This window comes from Manis pentadactyla, chromosome 14, assembly GCF_030020395.1.
Source record: "Manis pentadactyla isolate mManPen7 chromosome 14, mManPen7.hap1, whole genome shotgun sequence".
Lineage (NCBI taxonomy): Eukaryota > Metazoa > Chordata > Mammalia > Pholidota > Manidae > Manis > Manis pentadactyla.
The window spans coordinates 47,769,766-47,795,306 of NC_080032.1; the positions used below are offsets into that span (position 1 = coordinate 47,769,766).

The 25,541-nt window shown below is 41.0% G+C and overlaps 1 protein-coding gene and 1 pseudogene across 1 annotated transcript; one reads left to right on the top strand and one right to left on the bottom strand.

Moving 5' to 3' along the window:
- The first annotated feature begins 5,059 nt into the window (after positions 1-5,059).
- LOC118918947 (erbin-like) lies at positions 5,060-6,906 on the top strand (annotated as a pseudogene).
- Positions 6,907-17,021: 10,115 nt separating this feature from the next.
- On the bottom strand, positions 17,022-25,319 carry LOC118918946 (guanine nucleotide-binding protein G(s) subunit alpha-like). Its single transcript, XM_057491854.1, has 4 exons — positions 25,242-25,319; positions 24,733-24,824; positions 21,218-21,347; positions 17,022-17,784 (listed from the first exon to the last, which is right to left on the bottom strand). The coding sequence occupies exons 3-4, from the start codon at positions 21,286-21,288 to the stop codon at positions 17,487-17,489; spliced, it is 369 nt and encodes a 122-aa protein (XP_057347837.1). The 5' UTR covers positions 21,289-21,347; positions 24,733-24,824; positions 25,242-25,319; the 3' UTR covers positions 17,022-17,486.
- Between the last annotated feature and the right edge of the window lie 222 nt (positions 25,320-25,541).

A 25,541-nucleotide genomic window follows, 5' to 3' on the forward strand; every position in this document is an offset into this window, starting at 1 on the left:
GGGGAGTCCTGTGTATGGGAACTGACATGAAACAGTTCAGTCTGGAAGAATGGTGATTTCTCATTAACACGCACAAAGCCCTGAAGTAGTGTTTCCCCGCAGTTATCAGACAACATTCTGTCCTGGTAGGGAAACTGCAGCAGAGGAGAGGGAGCTTCGTCAACGGCTCTTGGAAGACCTGTGTGGGAGGGGCAGGCAGGGGCGCCCCAGACTGAGCCACGTGGATGTGTTAAAATCTCGCCAATGATGTAAGATCTTTACCCACTCACGTCTGTGATCTGAAATCTGCGACCAGACACAGAACAGCCGAGGCCTTTTACGTTGCATGCATGCTGAGAAGCTCAGAATATGAAGATTCCTACACACATGTTCTCAGGTTCTGGTCTGTTGTCTTCTCCACTCAAAGGACTCCCAGGCTCTCAGCGTAGGTGTAATGCTTGCAGAAATTCTCGGGACCAATGTCCGCAGCCAGTACTGGAGTTCCCTAGTGATCCAGATGACATTAACCAGGTTCTGCCTGCCTAGCTGGGACACAGGGAACAGGTGAAGGAACATCACCGAGAGCCTACACCTCTGCTCCTTCTTATGAAGACTTCAGGCTTATTAACAGCAACTCTGATGTTGAGTTCTTGAAGCAGCTAAGGTACTTGGTCTTCAGTTTTAGGATACTAGCTACGAATTATCATCCTCTGCCTAAGTAAGAAATGTGGTTGTCAGGGAAACAGGCATAAAGCAAGTCCGTAAATCTTACGATTCAGTGACAACTAAATTTACCCAGCTTCTCCTCTAGCATTGGAATTAGTTTATCCAAAGTATCTTGTTTTTCAAACAACCAGGCTATAATAGGTTGAAAGTTGTTCCATTGTTACAGGTACCCGCTTAGCTGCTTACCTTAGGAAAGCATGTGTTTTTGAAATTACATGGTGCTGATTTTCATTTCTCTTAGAAAACACAGAGGCCTAGGTTTGGGGATAAGGGCTTTTTGACTGATTATCTTGAGAAAATCCATTTGAAATATACCTCAGGAGTCTCTTTTGTAGGCAAGTTCTTATGTATGTCTCATCATATTTGAGGTATTTGAGGGGTGAATGTGTTTATGTATTTTTCTTTTTCTTTTCACAGTATATGCATTTTCAGTATGATTTTCTGCCATTGTGTATGTAGTTTGAGGATTTTCTAAGCTTCTGTTTCTCCAAAGCTCCTTCTGTTTTTTTCATCCCCAAATGATAATACATGGGGAAGAAAGGAAATTCTGGTATGTCAGTTTTGCTTCTGATAAAGAATAAAAAATCACAGAATGAAAAAAATCTCAATTTGGCTGAAATTGGGTCTTTGAACTATTTGAGAATTTTAGACTTGTCACATTTGCCTCTGAACTAGGGTCAACATTAAGGTGAATTATGCTGCTTAATTTTCTAAACAGAATAATATACCATATCTGAGGTACACATTGTAGATGGCACTGTGTTGAGTGTTAATCTAGGTTCCACAAATGTATAGTGATGGGTTCAGTTCTATGATTTTGTTTACAAGTAATTTAATTCTTAGGGAATATAATCAATGGAGACTTTGTTATGCCCCTATTTCCACACATAATCTTGAATAAGCTATATGGCAGTCATTCATTATAGATGTGATTATTTATGTCTGAATCTGGAAATTCCTTTTTGATAATTATGACACCTAAACTGATAGAGAACCCAAAGTTAAATGTTCTAGGTTTGTTGTCTGAGGCTTACAGGTCACAGCCACTCAAGGGTCATACTTACCATGGATTCCTTCAATTCCTTCTGAAGTGTCATTCCACAGAAAGCAAAGGAGCTCCCAATGACAGGACACCCTTTGACGCCTAAAATCTAATTTTGGAAAAAAGGAAAATATAGTAGCCTTTTCAGTTATTCAGTCCAAACATCTCACAGCTGTCTTTGATTTGTCTCTTTATTTTGCACCACATCCAGTCCTTGACAACATCCGTTTAACTCTACCATTACATTACATGCATAATCTGGCCTCCTCTCAATATTTCCAGTGCTAACACACTAAATGGGCACTTGTTTCCTTTGTTTGAGTTAAACAATTTCTCTATATATCTATCGGGGTCCCGGGGTTGCCCTTGAGGTTTTGGGGCAACGGGAAGGGCAAAGAAGGCAGGGGGAGTTATCATGGAGGGCGCTCAAAAGAGGTCACTTTACATTATGATTAGCACACATAATGTAGTGGGGGGGGCACAGGAAAGGCAGTATATACAGAGAAGACAAGTAATGATTCTATAACATCTTACTACGCTGATCGACAGTGACTAATGGGGTATGTGGGCGGGACTTGATAATAGGGGGAGTCTAGTAACCATAATGTTGTTCAAGTAATTGTACATTAACAATATAAAATAAATAAATACCTTCTTCTTATTAGTAGACCCATATTACCAAAAAATATTGCACTCAATTATTATTATATTTTCAATTTTGTCAATAAAAATTTTGTGAAAATTAGAAAAAAAGAGGCCACTTTATTCTGCATACACCTGCACTTCTTAAACTGCTACAGTGCTAATTCACGGTTGCATAAATTTTGAAAATGTGCATGCGTGTGACCTTCATGGCCAGGTGTCTGGCCTTCAAGGCCTTTATCTAGCTCCTTTCTATGGGTACAACATGCTGTGTTTTCAGGTTTCTCAAGGACAGACATATCCAGCTCCATACAAGGCCAGACATATTTGGGGTGAAGCAGCAGACAGCTGTCCTCACAGAACAGTAGGGAAAGTGGGGGGGCTTCCCTACAATATCCTATGCAATAACAATCCTTTATCTAATCTGTTTTAAGCAAATATTTTATCTATCTATAGAATTTTAAGTGAATCACATGTGTCTGTATTTTCCTTTAAACTTTGACTTTTGTGGCTTATTCAAGAAATATCCTTTAATATGATTTAATAAAATATATTTTTCTGTGTTATTTTTCATACTTTGATTTTTCATAATTATGTGTTTAAACAATTTAAAACTTTTTTTTTGTTTGGTGTGAAATACCACTGTGAAAAGGACCCACTTTTCCCCCAAACACATTTATTGAATTGTTTATTCTTAAACTGCTGTATTGTAATACCACCCTTAACTTCTTAGGAGAGAGCCTCTAGCAAGCAAACCCCGGGCCAGGATTAATGCCAACACTTGGCAAAATACAAGCTGAGGTGATAGGGGATGTGGAAAAAATGAAAGGTAAGGAAGCCAGTGAAACAAGGCCATGTAATGCATTGCTGCTCCAGTTAATGCTGCTCCCAAGTGAACTGCTGAGAAAAATGGCTCCCTCCAGGCCCTTCTGTCGGGTTTGCTGTGTGATGACCTTAGAGTTGTCCACAGGAGAGAGGACAGAGGGGAAATATGTCTGCCTGTCCACTTCCCTTCTCCTGTTGGTCCACTGGTCAGTGCCGACACCCCAGCGAGCTCAGTCCCCCTGGATATCTGGGTCATATCTCTGAGGCCTCAGCCACTTCTCAGGAAGCCATGTTCCGTGCTGCACAGCAGGTGCATTACCCCAGTTCTGAAAAGGCAAACTGGTGGGGAGAAGGTGTCAATCAGCTTCTGAGAGAAACTGAGAGAAAAACTGAAAGGTCAAAAGGTTCCAAGAAGGCCAACAAGGTTTCTGTGTAATGCAGCAATGTTTCAAGGGACCCTATAGGGGTGATCTGTTTCTGAATCCACTATTCTGTCCCATTTATCTATTTATCTATCCCTGGAGCAACACTGAACTGCTTTAAATATTTAAATAGCTTTACAATAAATCATGTCTGGTACATAATAAACCTTACTGTGTGTGTATGTGCGCGCGCTAATCTTTCACATACATTTTAGTTTGTCAAGTTTCAGAAGAGTAGAACTAATACTAATTGATATTGCATCATACTTATAAATTTGAAAAGAATCAACACCTTTATGATACAAAAATCTCCCAATCCTTGAACATAATTTTTTGGGAATTTTTTGCATAAACACATGGAATATTGAGGTTAGGTTTTTACTCTATGGGTTTGTTATCCATTTTAAATTTTGTGCTGAAATATTAGAACACTTGGTTTCCGCAGACTGATCTTCATCCAGCAAGCTCATTGACCTTATTGCCCCTGTACTTTAGGATGCCCCTTCGAATTTCCCATCTAGACAATCCTCTGTGAACAGCAGCTCAGAGGCGCCCCCCAGCGTGGAGCCGCCGCACAGCCTCTTCCCCACGGCGCCCCTTCCTCTCGTCGCCCGCCTCCCGCCGGCCGCTCGCAGCCTCTCCCGGAGGGCCTGTGGCGGCGGCGGCGCGGGGCGCCCTCCCGGCCCTGCCGGCCCCCTCGGGCTCCGGAGGAGAGGAAGCCACTGCCGACGCCCCCACCCGCCTCCCCGGGGCCGCCACCGCCGCGGAAGGAGGAGGAGGGCAGGCAGGCCCGGCGCGGGAAACGGGGCAGGGGACAGGGACGGACGGACGGACGGACGCCCCGGGAGGGGCTCCTGCTCAGTGCGGCGGCGGGAGCAGTGGGGCCCGTGGCCCCGCCGCCGGCTGTGGGGGCCGCGGCCGCGTGTGGCCCAGGCTGCCCGCCCCCGGCGGCTTCTTCGCCCCCAGGCCGCGCCCTGCCGCCGGGGGTGTTCCGGAAGCACGGCCGCCTGCGCGGAGCCCCCGCCCCGCTGAGCTGGTCCCCGGGCTCCCCCGACGGAGCTGGGGCCGCGGCCCTCCAGGCAGGGGGTGAGGTTCGCAAGGTAGTTCCCGCGGTGTCACCGGGGGAAAGTGTGTTTCTGGCCGAGATCCGAGTGGGGGCTAGGGAACCCCAGCAAAACCCCGGCCCGGGAAGCCAGCCCGCCTCCCAGCGGGCACCACAGCGATCTCCTCCTCCTGCGGGAGTCCCTCCGCATCAGCTCGCACCGGACAGGGACTCGCTCGGTCCGCGGTGACTGAAAAGGGAGGAAGCCACGCCAGGAGAGGCCCTGGAAAAGCTGCCCTGCGACACTGACCAGCCAAAAGAATGTTGGCTCAATTAAACATCAGGGAAATAAGTTCAACCCCGTCTAAAAATGAATGCAAGATGAACTTTTTGGTGCCATGTCGTCTAGGAGGCGAAGAGGAAACTGTCCCTACTCTTGATTATTCACATCGTAGTTTGGAGCACGTTCTCAAAGAGATTTTTGTTTTTGAAAAAACTTTTGAGGAGCTCCATTTGGGTACTAATCATTGAAGAGCTTCTAGAGCAACTTTTTAACTGTCAGCCTGAGTTTGCCGACAGTGATTTAACAGCATTACCAGCATCTACTGCAAATCTCACTAATCTCAGGGAACTGGATGTCAGCAAGGATGGAATACAAGAGTTTCCAGAAAACATAAAAATCTGTCACGTTTTGACAGTTGTGGAGGCCAGTGTAAACCCGATTCCCAAGCTTCCTGATGAGTTTTCTCAGCTGTTAAACATAACCCGGTCATATCTAAAGGATGCTTTGCTTGAGACCTTGCCAGCTAATTTTGATAGATTAACTTAACTCTAGATACTAGAATTTAGAGAAAACCAGTTGAAAATGTGGCCAAAAACTATAAATAGACTGACCCAGCTGCAAAGACTGGATTTGGGAAGTAATGAATTCTTTATTTAAGTATTTAAGCAACTAAGTAGAATAAAAGAATTTTGGATGGCTGGTTACTGACTTTCATTCCAGAGTTCATTTGACAATTTGAAGCATCTCACATACTTGGATGTTTCTAAAAATAACATTGAAGTGATTAAAGAGGGAATTTCAGCATGTGAAAACCTTCAAGACCTCTTATTATCAGGCAGTTCACTTCAACAACTGCCTGAGACTATAGGTTCCTTGAAGAACATAACTGACTCTTAAAGATGAAAATCAACTAATGTATCTGCCAGACCATACAGGAGGGTTAGTTTAATATGAGTAGAAGAACTGGATTGTACCTTCAATGAAGTTGAATCTTTGCCTTCATCTGTTGGGCATCTTACTAATATAAGAACCTTTGCTGCTGATCATAATTACTTACAACAGTTCCTCCCAGAGATTGGAAGCTGGGAAAGTATAACTGTACTGTTTCTCCATTCCAGTGAACTCGAGACACTTCCAGAGAAGTGATATGCAAAAATTAAGTCATTAATTTAAGTGACTGTAGATTAAAGAATTTGCCCTTTAGCTTTACAAAGTCACAGCAATCAGTCTCTTAGATAACCAGTCCAAACCCCTGATAGCTCTTCAAAAAGAGACTGATTCAGAGACCCAGAAAATGGTGCTTGCTAACTACATGTTCCCTCAGCAGCCAAGGACTGAGGGTGTTATGTTCATAATGTGATAATTAAGGTTTTATTCCTTCACTGTGGGAGGAACAGAGGAAACAGGCTCAAGTGGCATTTGAATGTGATGAAGACAAAGATGAGAAGGAAGCACCTCCAGGGAGGAAAATTTATCTAACATCATACCCAGTAGAGCTTAAGAATCTGGTCAAAACTATTCACACCATAGTATGTAGATTAAAAGATGAAGAGACTAATGAAGATTCTGGAAAATATTTGAAGCCACATGAAGATCAGCAAGTTGTAAATAATGATGTGGGCATGGAATGAAAGCCAGGAGGCCAGCCAGCAGGTGGTGGTCACCACCAGGGGGCACTGACAAGGCCAGGTGGGGACCCTGAGAGGTGGGAGGCAGTGGGCTCAGAGGATAGCAGCTCTCCCCATTTCTGGTGCTCAGAGAGTGGAAAAAATAAAAAATAAAAATAATGATGTGGGCATGGAGACTTCAGGAAGGACCACTCCAGAAAGAAGCAATGCTGATGAAAGGAAAGTTTAAGATAGGAAACTTCATACAGAAGATCAGTGAGCCTAGAGCTGCGGTCAGTCCCAGGAATCTACCAGACACTGCAAGTATGAAAGTATGAAAACCTCTTCGAGCTTGAACAACATTGTTAATTTTAATGAAGCCCAAGTTCAAAGTGTGAGGCCCTGGAACCCCACACCACAAACTTGGGCAGGGCCCCGGGTACCCAGCAGGAACCAGCACAAACCTTCTCAACATGCATGCACTTACACCTTATGCCTTGAGAAATGCCACAGATGAGTTTTCCTGGGCAAGAACCAGCACAGAGTCAGAGGCAACCAGGCACACACTAAACAAAACAAAAACCAGGGGACTGAGTGAGAACCAGCATCTGATAAAACCACCACATAGGAGTGATGACATAGTATGCTTCCTCTGCTAAAATAAATAAATGACAAATTTGAAACTATCTTCAAGGACCAGGAAAATATGAAGCACAACATGGAAGATTTGAAAAGAGACCAAATGAAATGGCTAGCAATGAAAAACCAAAAACAGCACCCCCACAAGAACTGAAATGAAAAGCTAAATGGATGGTCTTAGCAGCAGACTGTACAAGGCAAAAGAGACAATGACTGAAGTGGGAGACAGATCAGAAGAAATGTAGCAGCAGAGTGAGACCAATCATGGGAACTCTGAAAGAGAGGTAAAAAGAGCTGGTGATTTCAGTGAGAAGGTCCAACATACTTTCAATTAAAACTCCAGAAGGCAGGAAGAGAATGGAGAAAAGGAATCCTTTTAAAAGAAATCTGATGAATCTGAGCAGGATAAATACAAAGGGAACCTACACCAAAGTACATCATAGTGAAACTGGAAAAGAAAAAAAAAGGACAAAATCTTAAAAGCAGCCAGAGCAGAACAGCAGATTACCTTCAAGGGAGTGCAGTTAGACTGACAACTGACTTCTCAACAGTTCTGGATTGATTGAAGTGTGCTGACAACTAGCTGCCCCTTGGTTTTAGACCCAACTATATCTTTTATCCAATACCATAATTGCATGCTGACCAAGACCTTTCTCTGAACTCACCCTCAAGGTAATGGGAATGAAGAGGATGTATAAATTTCTGAAAAGAATTCTGAAATATTTGGGAGCTTTTAGCTTTATTACCCAATAATGTGGTATAGCCACTGTACTAGAAACAATGGTGCTTGGCTTCTAAGTTTTGTCTGTGTTAAAAATCTTCCCACAAATTAATTAAAATACCTTCCTGGAGCTGTGCCACAAAAAAATGAGAATAAGTGGAATTGATTCTTTCCTGGTTAATTGGTGGACCTCTAGATGATAGACTTAAATATATCTCTAGGTCCCCAATGAAGTATTTTTTCTTCTACATTAAGTTTTGGGAAGTAAACCTTTCTTTCATATACTCCTCAGGTTTTTATTTGTCCTCTATATCTTATCAGTAAATCTTTAATTTTGACTGTGAAATACCAGAAAGTATTTTACATTTCTATGTATGGGACTCAGTGATTCTGATGTTAAAAAAGACAATCAAAATGACTTATCATACACGTTCCCAATCACAGCTGCTTAATCCACTTCACTTAAAATGCAGCTGGTGGCTTTTCTAATAAAATACTTGCTTTATCAAGAGGAGAAAAGATAAATGGGAATCTTAGTAATGGAATGTTTAAAAGGTATCCTTTCAGTTAATAGCTTGCTGAAGATTCAGACTTTCCACAGAGAAAAAATATGTGTCATAATTTAACAATATTCTAATTCTTAAGATGATCAACAGAGGTAAGAAATACTTCTTGAGAATTTCAGTGTAGGAGATCGTCTCTGGAAAATAGAGTTTGTACCAAAAGTTAAAGAATGTAGCTTCTATGGACAGTTAAGGATGGTCAAGGACCAAGAATAAATTAGAAAAATAAACCACCGATAAAAATATTATGTAATTTTCTAATTTCTCAGAGCCTCTTTCTAGTTTGTATTTTTTTACTACTTCACATATACCTCTGGTTCACAGTAAAGGTTACATCCCATAAATCTGCGTCATATGCTTTTAAGAAATGACTAAGTTAAGGATATCTGAGAGATCACCCAGTGTTTTAGGTGTTATTGGGAATTTCATATAAAAGCCCTCTGTGCTAGTGATTTATAATTATATTGATTTTGATTTTCGTGTTCTATATTTTCACTAAGTAATTCACATACCTAAACAAATCTCAGTGTTTGCTAAGATAAACTAACCACATACCAGTGCACGCATCAAAAATTGTTCTATAGAAGATAAACTTTGCTATATAAAACCAATTTGTTATTTACCTAGACCTTACAAGACTATAATTTTTTAAAACATCTTAGGCTTTCTGAAAAGGTATTCACTACTGAAGCCTCTGAGTGAAAATGTACCAGCAAAAAAGTAGTATGCACAATTTTGCAGGATAGCCTTGCAGAGACCACTGACTTATAAAATACAGACTACGCATTATAGTTTTATTTTTCACACTTCATTTAAATAAAGCTTCTTAATTATTGATAAAGATATAAAGCCCAGACATTGTAAGTGATGGCCAAAACCGTATCAATTTAGTGCTCCTCTCTCTTGACTGCCTGCCTGAACAGGGCCCTTTCCACATCACCACCCTGGTTCTCCTTTACCATGGCTCCTGCTTCCCTTCTCCTCCCCAAAGATGGCTCTGATTATGCACTAGTGTAGGCTCAAACACACGCACACACTCACACACCCATGAAGCCAGGCATTCACCCTCCAGCCCTCCTAGCCCTGGCCTAGCAGTGCTTCCCAGTTATGACCGGAGGAACCTTCTCTTCAGTTCCTTTCTAGCCACTATTTAAGTCCCTTTTTAATGTGGCCAGCTGAATATGAATCAGAGAACTTTATGAGTTTCTACCACCCTCAAAGGATCTGTGTTTTCCTCAAGGCAAAGCTCCTCCCTGCTACAACCTGTAGAGTGCCACTCTTCTGTGAAGCTCAGATTGGATGACAGTTCCGGGTAACCTTTAGGACACTCCGTGAGCGGCCCAGACAAAACCACAGTGTGCTGATTCCTGGGGCCTTCCGTTCTTTTAGAATGCTACCCAGATCCTACAAATAAAGGGTTGGGCTAAATAACAATCCTACAAGGGCGGAAGAATAACAACTGCATCTCTCCTTCCTCCTATTTCCCCAATCCTCCCAAAAAGCTAAATAAACAAACATCAATAAATGTCCTAATGCAAACTGAACTTTCACTCTGGAAATTCAATAGTGGAGTAGGAGGCCATGACCCCTAGGTCTCTGGGTCAAAGAGAATTCAGGTTGTGAGCAATAAATGCCACTGTGATCAGTGACTGGTCAGTGGCTCACCCATGCAAGTGAGTGACTCAGTGGTCTCAGAGTAGCTGTCAAGGCACAAGTGTTCACAATTCTTTTTTGCATGGACATCATTTCTACAAAGAATATTCAGAAAGCCCACAGAAATCTTTCTTGTTGTAGGGCCTCTTGAATTAAAGTATCAGTGCTAACAAATTTGAGAGTACTGAGACATCTCATACCCATACCACACACAATTTACAAACACACACATACCCATTACCTTCCTCTTCCAGTTATGACATTAGGACCACTTACTTTACCAGTCAGCTTATCAGTCAATATTCACTGAACATGCTTGGATACAGATTACTGTAACAAGGAACAAATAGATATAAAGGTTTCACTGATTTAAATTCACTGCCACCCCCCAAAATAATTATAATACTATCAGTGATGTGCCCACAGCTGCTATTTAATGGCACAGATATACATCTTTCTTACCTGGAAGCCTAATAATACCAAAAGTATTACAGAAGTGAAGTTGAATCACATACAGGTCCAATATATATTTGAAGGTGTAGCATCATACTAATTTAAATTCTTACCCTGAAATGCCTGGATTCAAATGCTAGGACTGATGCTCTGTATATAATAAACTCTTAACATACCAAACATTAGGTTCCAGGCAGTGGTCTAAGTATTTACAAATATTAACTCCTTAAACTGCATCAGCTTAATTCCTTTCTTGACTGCCTCTATGTACTTAAGAGAAAATGTAACAAAAACATTTTAAGATTGCAAAAACTGTAGATTGAACAAACCTGTAATTCCTATTCATTATTCTGAATATTTAAACACTGGTTATTACTCACTGAGGGCTTTAAAATAGATTGTGCAAATTTAAACCAAAATGTAATGGTCAATTTAGGAACATATCCACAAATCACTGGTAATGGTGATTCATGAGAGTAACTAATAGTAACATAATAACTGATGGTAACATAACTAAACTGCTACCTATAAACTCCCACCACTCATTGTTTTAACAAATTAGCAATACCCCTTCATTCATTCAATCATTGCATAAATGCTTAAAGAGCAATGACTATGTTCTTAGCACTGTGCTGGCCCCTGGTGATATGATAATGCACAAGACAGACATGACCTCAGGAGTTTACAGTCTACAGATGTGAAATGCTATAATGTGTATCCATGACCACTCAATTTAAAGTTCCTCTGGGTGAGGACAATGGTTTATTTTCTAAAAACTAAAATACATAAATAACAAAATAAAATGCTCAAAATAGATTTGAGATTGCTTTGAACTCTGTCATACAAACAAAAAAAGGGGTAAATTGAAAATCAATAAAATATCCAACTTAACAAAATATTCAGAGAAATAAAATACTCCAAGTATATTTCCTGTGTTATAGAAAGTAAAGGATATAAAAAATTACATATTTATATACATTTGTCAATGGCCTTATAGTTTAATGGATCAGCATTCATGCCAACTTCTAAAATATCATTTATAGAACTAGTAATCACAAAAGTGATCTTATAAAAAGTAAACCTCTCTGACCATTTAGAAGGTAGCTCTAGTCAATTTTAAGTATAATTATTTAATACTTTTTGAAAGTAACTGCAAAGTCTGTACCCATAGAAAGCATATAGCCACATATTCAGGCAACGTGCAAGTTTAGTATGTAGAACAGTGTGTATTTATATCCAGCTGGTCATTTCCCCTTTCTTACTTCCTCCAGTGACCAGGAACTGAATTTTCCCATGAAACCATTAGTCATTACTTAAATAAAAGGCTTTTAGTTACAAATGTACCATGGATCATGACAATTCAAAGAATATCCATTATTTGCTTAATTTGTCAAGGGAGTTTTCAACAAAGAACTGCTGTATTCACCATCAAAAACTAGATTCTTCTAAATTCTGAATAGGGAATATTTTTTTTTGTATTTTACAGTGAGCTGACACACTAACACTAGCAAAATCACTGTGAATCTTCCAAAGGTTTGTTTCTCTCTGTGAGTTCATGGGAGAATTCTCAGACCATTCTTGGATGAATAAATTGTTCTTCTGAAAACAGTTGTAACTTACCTTGCTCCTGAGCAACAGCAGCATTCAGAAGCCTTGCCATCCAGATACTGATGAGTTTCAGGGAAACAAACCCCAAGAGGGCATTCTGCAGTAAGGTCAGCAGTAAGTTTCAAATCACAAAACTAAAATGACAAAAAGAGCATTCAGATCTTCTACGGTTGCCTCTCTCAAGGAATCCTATGATGTCAGAAGGCACAGGCGCCTTGAACTTTCCCAAACAGACATGTCGAGATGCAGGTCCCTAGACAGCTGCTACCACCCCTCTGGCTACAGGGGGGTTTTATTCTCTGGTACGCTCGGGGCAAAGCATGAGCATGGCTGTGCCCTGCCTTTTCACCACGATTTCAAGAGGTAGAATGAAATTAAGCCTACATGCTATGGAGGGAAGCACTGTAACACATCTTTACCTTAAACAGTGTGACCGCAGTCACCAAATTCAAATGGAGGGCTTTCACTGAGCTTTGCAAAGTTTTTTTTTCCTGTGATCAGTAGCATATTGTAAGTGGTGACATAGTTTCCCTGTGCACAGTCCAATTTAAAGGCTCTCTTAGTAGAAGGAGTCTGGTGGAGACATGATCTGAGAGAACAGTGTCTCCATAGAGGTCTTCGGGACCGTACTCACTGGCCCTTAGTTTCTGTTAATACCTGAGGGATGGGAAAGAATGGCCTTTGTCTTACCTGCCTTCCTGAAGTGGACTGGGGTCCTTTCTGATGGGGTGTAAGTAATGTATACAACATCTAAAACACCAATGTTTCTTTCCAAATATCAATATACATGAAATAACTATTTCTATGAAAGATTTTCCTTCTCATCAGATTAAGGGCAATAGAAAACGCACAGTATAGATGATGTGTAAAAAATTTTTTAAACCCAAAAAACAAAGAAACCATAAGAGCTAAGTTTCCCATTTCTATTCAATTTAATATATGGAAAACTAGGTATTCATTTTCCATTCAACTAAGTATTCAAAATGATTGGTTTTTCTCTTGAGAAACCCACTAGTTCATTTCCATAATTCCTGTATGTATAACTCTTTTCCAAAATGGATAATCCATCAGCAGTTCAATCCCATCACCCCTCAAGGGAAAATTCTGAATATATAGCAAGGTGACCTCACTAAAACAAATTATAATCACAGTCTATTTCTCTCTATTCAAAGTAATCCTTCTGGGGGTAATGACTCAACCTTCAATGTTTTTCTCAGAAATACATTACAATTATATTGAACATTACTACTATTATAACTGTTTATCAAAAATCTACCATTCCATGGGCTGTAAAGCAGGCTCCCCTTTTTATTCATTTAAAAAAACCTAAAAGTGGAGAATGTAGAGAATACTACAATTTTAAACAATGGAATATTGTGCTTAACACAAATACTGTCGCTCTGTTGGCAGAGAAGAGAGAAATGCCAAAAGAATATATATACACAATATTAATGTCTACTTAATATACAACTGAAAAATTTTGTCAGGCAATGAACTTATTATACCTCACAACACAATATGCTGCAATTAAATCAATTCATAAACTACAATTATCTGTCCTTGTAGCTCAGGAAACAAAACAGTCAATAAGTACATAAAGAAAAGTGATCCTCACTCATTTATTCTATAAATAACTATATGTAAAGTACTCTATGAGGCACTATGAGCCAGACTGTCTATATCATTGCTTAGATACCCTTGGCCATCAAGACATGGGGGATAAGGAATGGGAAAGATACATCAAAAGAACTAACTGGCATATGTATTAAATGATTAAAGGTGTGCATGTGTATGTATTATTTAAAATACTGTAGAAGTACCAATAACTTATTATTGGACCAAACTGTTAAAATATCACCACATTCCTCCATTTCCTCCATTCTCCAGAATGAGTTAATCTAGAGGCTGAAGTTCAAGCTAACTCTCAGGATAAGAATATCCAGTTCATCCTTTTATAAATAAATGTGTTACATATTTGGCATCCAATTCTCACCAATGGTCCAAAGCTATAGAATCTATGTCAAATAAGTATTTGGTATGTATTACCAACAACATGATAATTATTTACAAAAACATCTCTGTATAAGACCCTGTGAAAAGGTGTAGAGTATCCATAATGTTATCTTCTCAGGGCTTAAAATTCAGATACATTGATATAGACACACACAGCAAGAAGATACCACTAGATGAACAAACACTGAAAAAAATACCTAGATTTTATCAATATTTAAACCCAATAAAACCAATCATTTAGTCCTTACTCTGTAAGTGCACAATACTGAGCACTACTCCTTAGGTTGACCACATGAACTGCATAACATTGTTTTCCTCAATGTCTACACATGGAAACTGAGGCTTAGGAGGTTCAAGTCGCTGTTAGAGTTTGCTAGCGGGAGGTGGTGCAGCCCGGGCTCACATCCGTGCAATCAGACCAAGGTCAGATCCGAGCCTTACCTCTCCACCACTACTCTGATCAACTAAAACCAGCGACTCTTCAACCCTGGAAGGAACACAGCAGTTGCAAAGCCAGATCACCATTCGAGTGTCACAGAAACCTCTACTTGATGTGGCTCAAAGTCAAATTTTCATGCTGAGATGTTCTGAATTACACAATGTTCAAATATTAGAATTCTCATGTGACCTGCTAGACAGGAAAAAACAGAGCTGATTGTCCTCTCTAGTGGCCACATTCAGAAAAGGATTTTTTTTTCATTTTTTTTGAGGTAAATAGATCAGATAATTTGGGAGAAGGCAAAATACTGCTCAGTTCTAGAGTGGTGCCAAAAGTCAGGGTATTGCTGTCTCGAAGACGGCTGGATTAAAGTGTCACGAGTAGGGCCACACCAAGGATGGTTTGAGCCCAGTTTTCTTCTTTTTAGGGGGATTTTGCTTGATCCCATCCCCTGTAGGATACGTAAATGCAAATTCAAAATGTCATGCATGCTTTGTACTTCCTTTACCCAAGGAGGTTAGGAGAGAAGATAAAAGAATCATCATGATGATGAGTTGAAATGCTTGTTTGCAGCACTATTTACAGTAGCCCAGAAATGGAAGCAACCTAAGTGTCCATCAGTAGATGAATGGATAAAGAACATGTGGTACATATACACAATGGAATATCATTCAGCCATAAGAAGAAAACAAATCCTACCATTTGCAACAAAATGGATGGAGCTAGAGGGTATTATGCTCAGTGAAATAAGCCAGGCAGAGAAAGACAAGTATCAAATGATTTCACTCATCTGTGGAGCAAAGGAACAAAGAGAAAACTGAAGGAACAAAACAGCAGCAGACTCACAGAATCCAAGAATGGACTAACAGTTACCAAAGGGAAAGGGACTTGGGAGGATGGGTGGGAAGGGAGGCATAAGGGGGAAAAAGGGGCATTATGATTAGCAGACATAATGTAGGTGGGGGGGGCATGGGGAGGGCTGTGCAACACAGAGAAGACAAGTAGTGATTCTACAACATCTTACTACACTGATAGACAGTGACTGTAATGGGGTATGTGGTGGGGACTTGATAACTTGATAATGGGGTGAGTCTAGTAACCATAATGTTGCTCATGTAGATTAATGATACCAAAATTTAAAAAATAATAATAAAATAAAATGTTCGTTTGGGTTCCATTGAGCTGCTGACCACACAGGTTCGTGTTTAGTCTCAGCTCAACCCTAACTGAGGCTAAGGATGGATATGACATTGGCCTCCATCCAAAAAAGCCTTTGTACTTTACATTCACATAGTACATGAAAATACAAAACCATCCTTTTGTTTAGCTATCTGTAACCCTTCATAGAGTACAAACTCATAACTGGAAAGTAAACTTTCCAAGTTTGTAATGGGGGTGTGGGGGAGGGAAATGGGAAAGTCCACAAAAACATTTTTTTATGCATACACATTTTTTCAAATCATGTGAAACAGAATGCAAAGGTCCACATTGTAGGCACAGAACTATAGTGTGCTGTGTCCAAAACCATTTCCTTTATCTGGCAGCTGACTCCACGTCAACTACTATTAGAGCAAGTTACCGATCCTCTTCTCACTGATTTTCTGCTAACTGTCCTCCCATGTAACAGTCCAAGGATTAAGATGAAAGAGGGGAGAAGAGATATACTCGTGGACAACCAGAAACTCTTCCAAGTCCTCATAAACTTAAGAACAGAGACAGCATTCCATTCACAAAATACTTATTTTGAAACATAAAATAGCAACATATGTATTTATCTCTATAGAAGAATGAGCATTAATTTTCTTTTAAATAACTGTTGACTATCTCTATTTTTTTCTTCTCTGATTTCTGGATGCATTTCTTAATAGCTCACATGTGTGATTTCCCATTATTGTATACAAAAGAAAATTCCTAAATAATTGGCATGCTGAACAGCTTAGAAAAAAAACTCTAAGTTTTAAAACTTTAGGGCCTTAATAGAGAAATATTTATATTCAAAATTAATATTCAAACTTTGCCTTATATAAGGTTGAAATATATTTTTTGAAGTAATCCTAAAATAGGCAGGAATTTCAACCTTTAATTTCAGAGTCCTTAAGTAGAATGCATTCAGTGTTCAGAATATTTTACTATTTTTACAAAATATATTTGTTCTGAAGAAAAAAAATCACTCCAAGTTGGAATTTAGACATTCCTCTTAAAGAATGATTTTAGATTCACTGTGGAATAGCTAGAGAGACTGCCATACACTTGAAAAATGCCAATTTGTCTCTACAATTATGACTATATATGTGAATCGGGAATGGCTTTTACTTCAACAATCCTGATATTATTATTATTATTATTATTATTATTATTATTTTTGCTGAGACATGCAGAGAATTTTTATTTATCACGTATGTTGATATACATACTTATATTTACTTGTACAACAGATTCACAGATGTGCAGGCAAGTTGTTAGGGCTCAAGGGTTTAGCATCTAGCACACAGTAGGTTGTTCAATAAGGACTTGTCATATTTCTTAAATGCCCCCTTTTGGTACAGTAAGCTGTCAATCACGTTACGAAGATGGTTGTTTTTGTTCAGTACACTACATTTTTGCCAGTTAGGAATTTCACTTTTGGGGTTTTTTTGTGTGTGTGTGTGTTTTATAAGGGTTTTTTTTCTTTTGTTTTGTTTTTTTCAGTTACCTTTAGAAGTTTGGTGGCAGGGTCCCATCCCCCTGTCCCCAAAACAGAATAGTTCTTATTAGAAGTTTCTAAGATGGGGTAATTCCAGCATGCAAGGTGTGACAGAACATAGCTGGGAAGATGAGAAGCTGCAGCCATCATCTGGGGTAATATATTCCTTCGCGGTTGCTCCTTGCAGCCTGCGGGTCCTCTTCGCTGCCCTCTCCATTAACCCCATTAACAGGCAGGATCCTCATTTGCTTCACAGTGGTGCTTTTGCCAGATTCTCCCACACCCAGCAGCGGCAGGCGGCGCGTGGCCCAGGAGACCTGCTCGTCCTTCTGCAGCTGCTTCTCCATCTTTCTGGGGGCCTCATGCTGCACCCTCTCCCCGTGGCTGGCGCTGGGCCTCAGTCTCACTGTGTCCGATTGTTGATTTTTAGGCATCACCGTCATACTAGAAAAATAAGAGAGTGATTAGCTTTAATCAGTGCATTTTTAACTAATTTTGGGATCCGATTTGCCAGCTTTTGTAGAGCCAGGACTAATCTCAATTGGCATCAGAAAGTACGTCTTCATCTGGGCAGCCAGAAGCAAGAGCACGGACACCTGGGCTTGGCTGCTGATATTTCACCTGCTGAGACTCTCTGGCTATTTCTCCTTTCACTAGACTAGACAGAGGACCATACAAGCTTCCAGAAAATGCAAACTCTCTGCTCTGCCACCTGCATACACATTTCACCTCCAGTGGTAAGAAGCTATAGCCTTTTATTTTACTTTTTGACCAGGGGTTCCCCCTTACTTCCCCACCTAAGTCTAGGGAGGTGAATTCCCACTAATTACCACCAGGCAACTCATCACAAAACCATCATCTTCCCAGCAACTCAGTCCCAGAAGTCTTGGCCCTAGTGAATCCCTGACAATTTGTTATTAACATGAGAACATCTTTTCTTTTGTCCAGTTGGACCCTGCTCTCAAATTGTTATGTTCACCCTTACAAATCTCAAATGCCTAAATGTTTCCTCACCACAAACCTTCAAAATTCCTTCATTGATGGTTGCAGGAAGCAGAACTAGAGACTCAGTTTAATGAAAACCAATTAGTTACGCCATGACTTAGTACCTGGAGAAGAGACCACCCACTTAGCAGAGAAAGCAGAGTATCTTGTAACAATTACACACCATTTGGTCTTGTGACTTAGAGACTGAGTCTATCAAGTTTCAAAAGCAATTTGAGATTCTCCATTACAGGGGGATATGCAATGTTTTAATCAACTGTAACATCTTGCTTACTGTCTTAGAAACCTAAAGATATCTGTGACAATGACACTAACACAGGGAATCTTAAACTGTGTAGTGACAGGGATAATGGCAGGAAAGTGCCAGTGATTACAGATCCAGTAAGGGCTACTCCTCTCAGCCTTAGATGGGAGCTCCCTAACACACCACCTGGGGACAACTGTGAAAACACCTTTGCCCCGAAATGTCCATGTCCCAATCCCTAGAACCAGTGGATGCCACCTTAAATGGCTAACAGGATTTCACAGATGGGATTACACTGAGGATCTTATGATGGGGATCTCATCCTGGATTGTCTGGATGGACCCTAAATGTAACCACAAGTGTTCTTATCAAAGAAAGGCAGAGAGTGATTTTGCTGCAAAGGCAATGTGAGGATGAAGCAGGGGTTGGGCTGATGTGGTGCAAAGCTGAGGAATGCCAGCAGCCACCAGAATCTAGAAAAGGCAAGTGTCTTGCCAATGGGCTTTAGCCCCCAGCAAGTTTGCTATGGATTCAGTGTGACCAAAGAAAATGACAGTAGAACGTTCTTGGCATGTAAAGTTTATACGCTACTTTATTACCACGGTGGCAGGTCAATCACTAAAATTCCATTCACTCGATTCTGCATGGAGCAAGCCAGTCTCTGCCTCTGGGCCTCTCTGTCCACACAGCTGTCCTCTGGGCCTCTCTGCCTGCACAGCCATCCTCTGGGCCTCTCTCCTTGGTGCTGCCACCACTCCAGCCTCTACTCTGCTCATCTGCAGCCTCGCAGCCGTGCCACCATGTTGCGCCCAGAGCACCATGCAGAGCTCTTTATAGAGAATCAATAGCAATGTATTACCCACACGTGTGCAGTGAGCTAGTCAACCAGGGCCAGATGAGAATCCTGGCAACAGAAACTCTCATTTTATCCACAGCAAGGAAATGGACTTTTCTCTAGAGCATCTGGGAGGGAGCGTAGTCTTGCCAATTCCTGATATGAGCCCAGTGAAACTGGTTTTAGAATCCCTGACCTTAAAAACTGTGAGAGCATAAGAGTGTTTTGTTTTAAGTCATGGAATTTGTGACGATTTGTTACAGCAGCTGTAGGGAACTAAGACATACCTCGTAGGAACTGTTACTCTCATGAAAATATGTGACTGGAAACACACTTGGTAATGTGTCTAACAAACAGTACTTACACTGCATATGTACCCCACTCCCAGGAGGTGAAGCTTTGATTTTGAGGGATTGTGGAAACCGGTACAATGGTCACCATTTCTTCCCATGTTCATCCTGGTAACAAATGCTTAACACATGAAGTTCTTTCTCCACAGGCCCTTTCTTCTTCTATTCCTTAAAGATAGAGGTAATTTCTCCTCACTTAAGTCACGTTATCCTTTTCCTTTCTACTTTTTTTCCCTAACACTTCATGCAAGCAGTCTTTCTGAAGTTTAAATATATCAGTTCTCAGTGATTCAGACACTACTCCAAGCAACTGACTGAGCTTGTGTTTTGAACCCTTTACCCCAACACCCCACTTCCCTCCACCAACTGCCATTTCTTTGCCCATAAACTTTCATTTATCCTCCACCTTATGAAAATCAGCTTCTAAGAAAGTATCTAATAACAAACTTAGTGTGGATTTAAAACAAAGGTACTATTTCCCTCAGGGAGAGCATTTTTCAGGAGTGGTTTTGTTTTATTTTTCTCCCCTCTCCCCACACCCCAACCTTGGGCAAACCCAGATCCATATCATGGCTCAAACACTTAGCTTGATTCTATGAGGCTCGGTTTTTCTAAGAGGCATCTGAGGGCAGCCCTCCTCTCCTGGGGCTGCTGAGAAGACCATTCATTGCCAGCTCTCTCTCAGGTAAGGTGCAAATTGCTGCCAGGAAGCCCTGTTACCTCCCATCCCCCTGGGATCATAAAGGCGATTGGTTCAGGGAGGGTCTGGGCAGGCCTATCACAGTCAGGGGCAGTTTCTCAGTCTCTAAAATGAATACATTTAGGGCAAGAAAGACATGCATCCATGAATCTGAAATTCTCAAATTTCCCACAAGTTACCTTCTAGCTCTTGAGAAATACATGCAGGGAAAATACTGCTTATTACTACCCAGAGTTTTGACCCAGAATCCCATACAAAATTTTAAATCTTTTGACATATGTGGGGCCTTTGGTGAGCTGTCACTTAGGGCCTAGGTCAGTACCTGGCTCAATCTGGAACATGGACTATCTGCATCATCATTACTTGGAGTGCTGGTTGAAATCCAGATTGCTGGCTTTCCCACAAAGGTAGGAAACGAGGATGACAGGGCCATGATCACACATTTTTGATGATCAGCAAACAGTGAGCACTCTGGTTCGCCTAAAAGCAACCTGAGTAGCACCTCTGGCACCTTTCCTCCAGGTCCACGTCCTTACTTTAGCCTTACAGCTTCCAAACTGAGTAAAGGAAGGGCAAGTGTTCTAGAAAGGGAAGGGACCCAGCTCAGGAAAAACTACTGAGTTCACAAATTTAAAAATAACAACAAACTTTATTACAGCAAATAGTGTAAGGCGGGAAAAAGCGAAATTAAATGAATATGAAGTATCAGGAAGAGGGTGGAGAAGCAATGAAGTGGAGCTTACCTTCCTTCCTCAGCTAAGGTGGCACAAATGTTGTCTTCACTTGGGGTGTCATGATTCGGCATGATGAGCATAATGTGTACAGTTCTGGGGGTCACATCAAAGTGCCACAAACTGTCCCCCCAGAGGGATTCTGCAGGAAGAAGGGCTGTGTTTCACTATTATTCAAGTAGCCATCAAATTCATGCTTGTGTTTGTTAACTGCTGTAGGCGGGGCTTTCCTCTGGCTGGCCTGATGCCAGGGCAGGTTTTGGCAGTTTGCGAGCCAGGTGCAGACTGTCCAGGAGGAAGGAGCAGCAGTCTGTGTATCACAGAGGGAGGCCTTGGAGCTCCGTAGCCAGCTAGGGGGATGGAGCGCCTGAAGCTTCTGAAAGTTCCCAACCTGCTGGGCAGAGTGCGCCTGGACAATTTGTCTACATGTCCTTTCTCCTGAGCAGCAAGCTGTGTGTAATCCTTGCCCCTTTAGCAGCCCTCTTACTGTTAGGAAGTCTCGCAGACTTGCAGCCTTTCTTTTGTCCCAGAACAGCTGAATGTGGATCCCTGTTTTCCACAAGTGGCTGGAATCTCAGTCTCTCCATGTATTCTGCCTGTCTTAGCTTTTTGACCCCACAAAACTCCAGAGCACCATGCAATGTATGTTCATTCTCCCAGAGCAGATCTCCAGGGCTGTAATCCTAGGCTTCCACCCCCTCCCTGCTTCATTTCTCTTCCTTCCGCCGGTGAGCTGGGGTGGGGTAAGGGTTTGGGTCCTGTCTGTCCATGGCTTTGGTACATTACCCTGTTTCGTGAGGTCTGCTCTTTTCTCCAGGTGTATGCAGTCTGGCGCAGCCTTCTTTCCTATTGCTCTTTTAAGATTAGTTGTATTAACTATATTTTCATATTACATGTGGTTTTTGGAGAAGGTCTCTGTCTCACCTCTCACACCGCCATGTTTTTTCAAATGCAGGTATTGCTTCTTTTTTATTGTCATCGCAAACCTAGATTTTCTTTTTAGAGTAGTGGAACTGTTTAACTTACTTATTTGCAGCTGATTAGCTAGGAAGCTGTAAAGTCACACTAACATGAAGAAAGTTTAAGTTTTATTTACAGTTGGAGTGAGTACTTCAGGAAAATCAGGACCATTTTGGTTAAATAGTTGTGAGTGTTTGGTGTAAGGGTATATTCAAACTGTGGCCTCATTCTGGTTTTTCTTTAACAATCCCCCCTGTTGGTTACTCTGTCCATTGAACTGAAAATGTGACCAATTATTAACATTACTCTTGGTCACCACATTGTTTCTCTTTTCATGATCCTTGGAGGATCGCAAACCAGTATTTCAGCAGATTCTTGGAACAATTCAAGTTCACAAGTTTTTGCTGTTCACTTCTGATAGAGATTATCTGATGCATCAGTGGTTGCTGACAAGCATTTAAGACTCTTGAGAGACTACAACACATAGGGTATATTATCAATATGACTAATATGACCAAGTGTCTAAAAAATACCCCCAAGCCAAGGTGCCCATTCCCCCAAACTTAACCAACTAAAAAGATCAAACAGGTTATAATCAGATTGAGGTTTTGCTTTTCCAAACTACTCTGCATTTAGGGGGATAATATAATTGGGTTTCAATTTTTTTCCTGAGTTATTTACATAGGCACAGCATGATGTATTAATAATTATGCTTATTCTTTCTTGTTCAGCTAGTAATAAATAGTCTAAAGCTACATCATGGTCTAATGCAATTCTGGCTAAAGTGTTTATAGAATTTTGTTGCAATTGTTGAGATTTTTGCAATAGATAAGGTGTCTTCTAATAAGATTCAAGTGCAATACTTCATTGGTGTATTTTTCAATAAACTAAGTGTCTAGTTTTTAATATATAAGGCACATTGTCTTTTGAAAGTGAATCATGCAAAGTTTTTTAGATCTTTAGCTAATTAGGATGTAGGGAAAATGATAGTTTTAGATTTAGTGATAACAAGTTAAAAGGTTGGGAGAAAGTTAGAAATGTGAGTTTGGAAAGTTGTGGCCAGATAGATATTAGAGAATCTAGAAGAATTCAGCATCCAGTCCAGTTTGCAAGTAGATAACAAAACCTCAAAGACAATGAGCAGAACTAGAATCTGATCATGGGTGCTCTACACTTTTCTACTGAAATACAATCTCTCTCTCTCTAGTCATCCTGTTTTACCAAAAATAATCGAGTAACACTAATTTGTTTGTAAAATTGTTCTCATTAAATTTGGTCTGGTTATTTACATAAGCGCAGCAAGAATAATGATTTCGTGCATATTTTTAAATGTGGTTTTTCAGTTAAAGTTTTGCTGATATCCAAGGGGCTTTACTGGCTCCATAAAGTCAGCTTTAGTTTCTTAAAATAGTCTGGTAAAAAAAGAATCTTGGATTTTTTAAAGTCTAGACTAAGAAGCATGAAAGGTCAGTGAGATTCAAAATGAGTACATGATCTCAAAGATAAAATTGTTATGAATTTCAAGATGTCAGCATAGCATTAAACCAAGTGTGAAGCCCTTCTGAGCATGGGGCTCTGAGTACATAGTGTGTCACAGAAGCCATTAGTGAGCATCCTGAACATTATGGAAATGGAGCAACAAGAGACATGAATGGACACACTTATTGCATGTATCTCATCTGATTATATGCATGCTCCATTCTCATCAGATTTCACTTACAAATCAAAAGTTCAAAGACAAATTATTGAACATACCAAGATGGCAAAAACAGAGCATTAAACCATGTGCAGAGCCTTTCAGAGTACAGGTCACATATCCATGAAGCTAGCACTGCTCTCCCTTTCCACTTCACACCCTCTGGCCTCAAGCAATAATAGTAAAAAACCTGTTCCTTTCTTCTAGATGCTTCTGCACATATGAGTCACACTACCCAGTGGTAGTAAACTGAGGGCTAATGGAGGTGATCTGGTGGATAAACCTGGAAAACAAGTTGTTATTGGCTGGAGAAGGATATTTTAATCTCTTGCACCTCAGGGAGGCCTGAGGTGAGGGCTGGACTAGGGTGAGAATGTAAATGTTCGTTATCCTTAAAAAAAGGCTTCACAATGAATTGAATGCCTAAATTCGAAGCAATTGTTTAGGTTTCTTTTATTCATTATTTTATCATTCCAGAGAATATTTGCTGATTTAATTCAAATTGCTAAACAGATGCTTACGTTTTAACTATGAACAGTTAGATATAGCGTCTACCTTTATGCAACTTGAATAATCTGGCAATGAATGACAACAAGTCAGTGCCACCAGGACTATCAAGGGGAAAGTGCATGGCATCCAGGAAATACAAAGCAGCCTACTGAGGGGGCTTTGAGGACAGATAAGGCTTTTTGGAAGTATTCACTTCTTAAGAGCTGCATCATGAAGAGTAAGTGGGCTCAGGGGAAGGAGAGACTGATCTTGACAAACAGAACGGCATGGGCAAAAGCAGCAAGAGGACATACAAGGAAATTAAAGAACATTCCTTAGGGATAGAAACAGGAGCCATGTGTTCTTTAAGGAACAAAAATACCTTAGAGAATGCGAACTTCATCTTCAGCGCAGAAGCAGCCATTGAAGAGTTTCATATTCAATCCTATTTGCTTTTATCACTCTATGAAGAACCTAAGTGGAGAGGCTGCCATCAGAATAGGTACTGGTGGGGTTTATAGAAAGGATTAAGTTGATGGCTGGATTAGAGGGTGGCACACAGTGGTGTTTGGACGTGAGAAACACTTAGAAAGGAGAATTTGATGGGACTGGATGGCCTGACTGCACACGGAAACGGTAAGGGAGAATAAAGGATCAGTAAGGATTCCACAGAGTTCTGGAGGGGTATCTGGGTGGACGCTGAGGCCATTTCCTGCTGCTAAAGCCAGGTAACTGAGCAAAAGGAAGGAAAACATTTCAGGTACCTGTAACTTCCCTGATAATATCCCGTTAATCCAAAACTTGCTCCCTATCTTAGTATCCCGGAAAGCTGCCTTCGTGCAGCAGAAAGGTCGGTCTGGGCGGGCAACGAACCACGGAGATTCTCCTCACCAGAGGGAGCCCGTGAGCACACCCTAGAAAATGGGAAGCCACAAGACTGAAAAAGCCGGAAGCTTTTGAAGACCCAAAAATACGCCCCGCCACAGGTCTAGGAGTCGACCGCTAAACGCCAACGACTCCGAACAGAAGGCCGACGGGTCAGCGCGACCGGATGACTGGCTCCGCCCCCGGGGAGGCGGGAGACGGACGGTTGATGCCCGGATGTGTATTTGTTGGGCGAGCGCGTCACAGGAGGCCGCCCGGCGGGGCGGGACTCGGCTAGCGTCGCGGCCGCCCTGACGTGCCACGTGA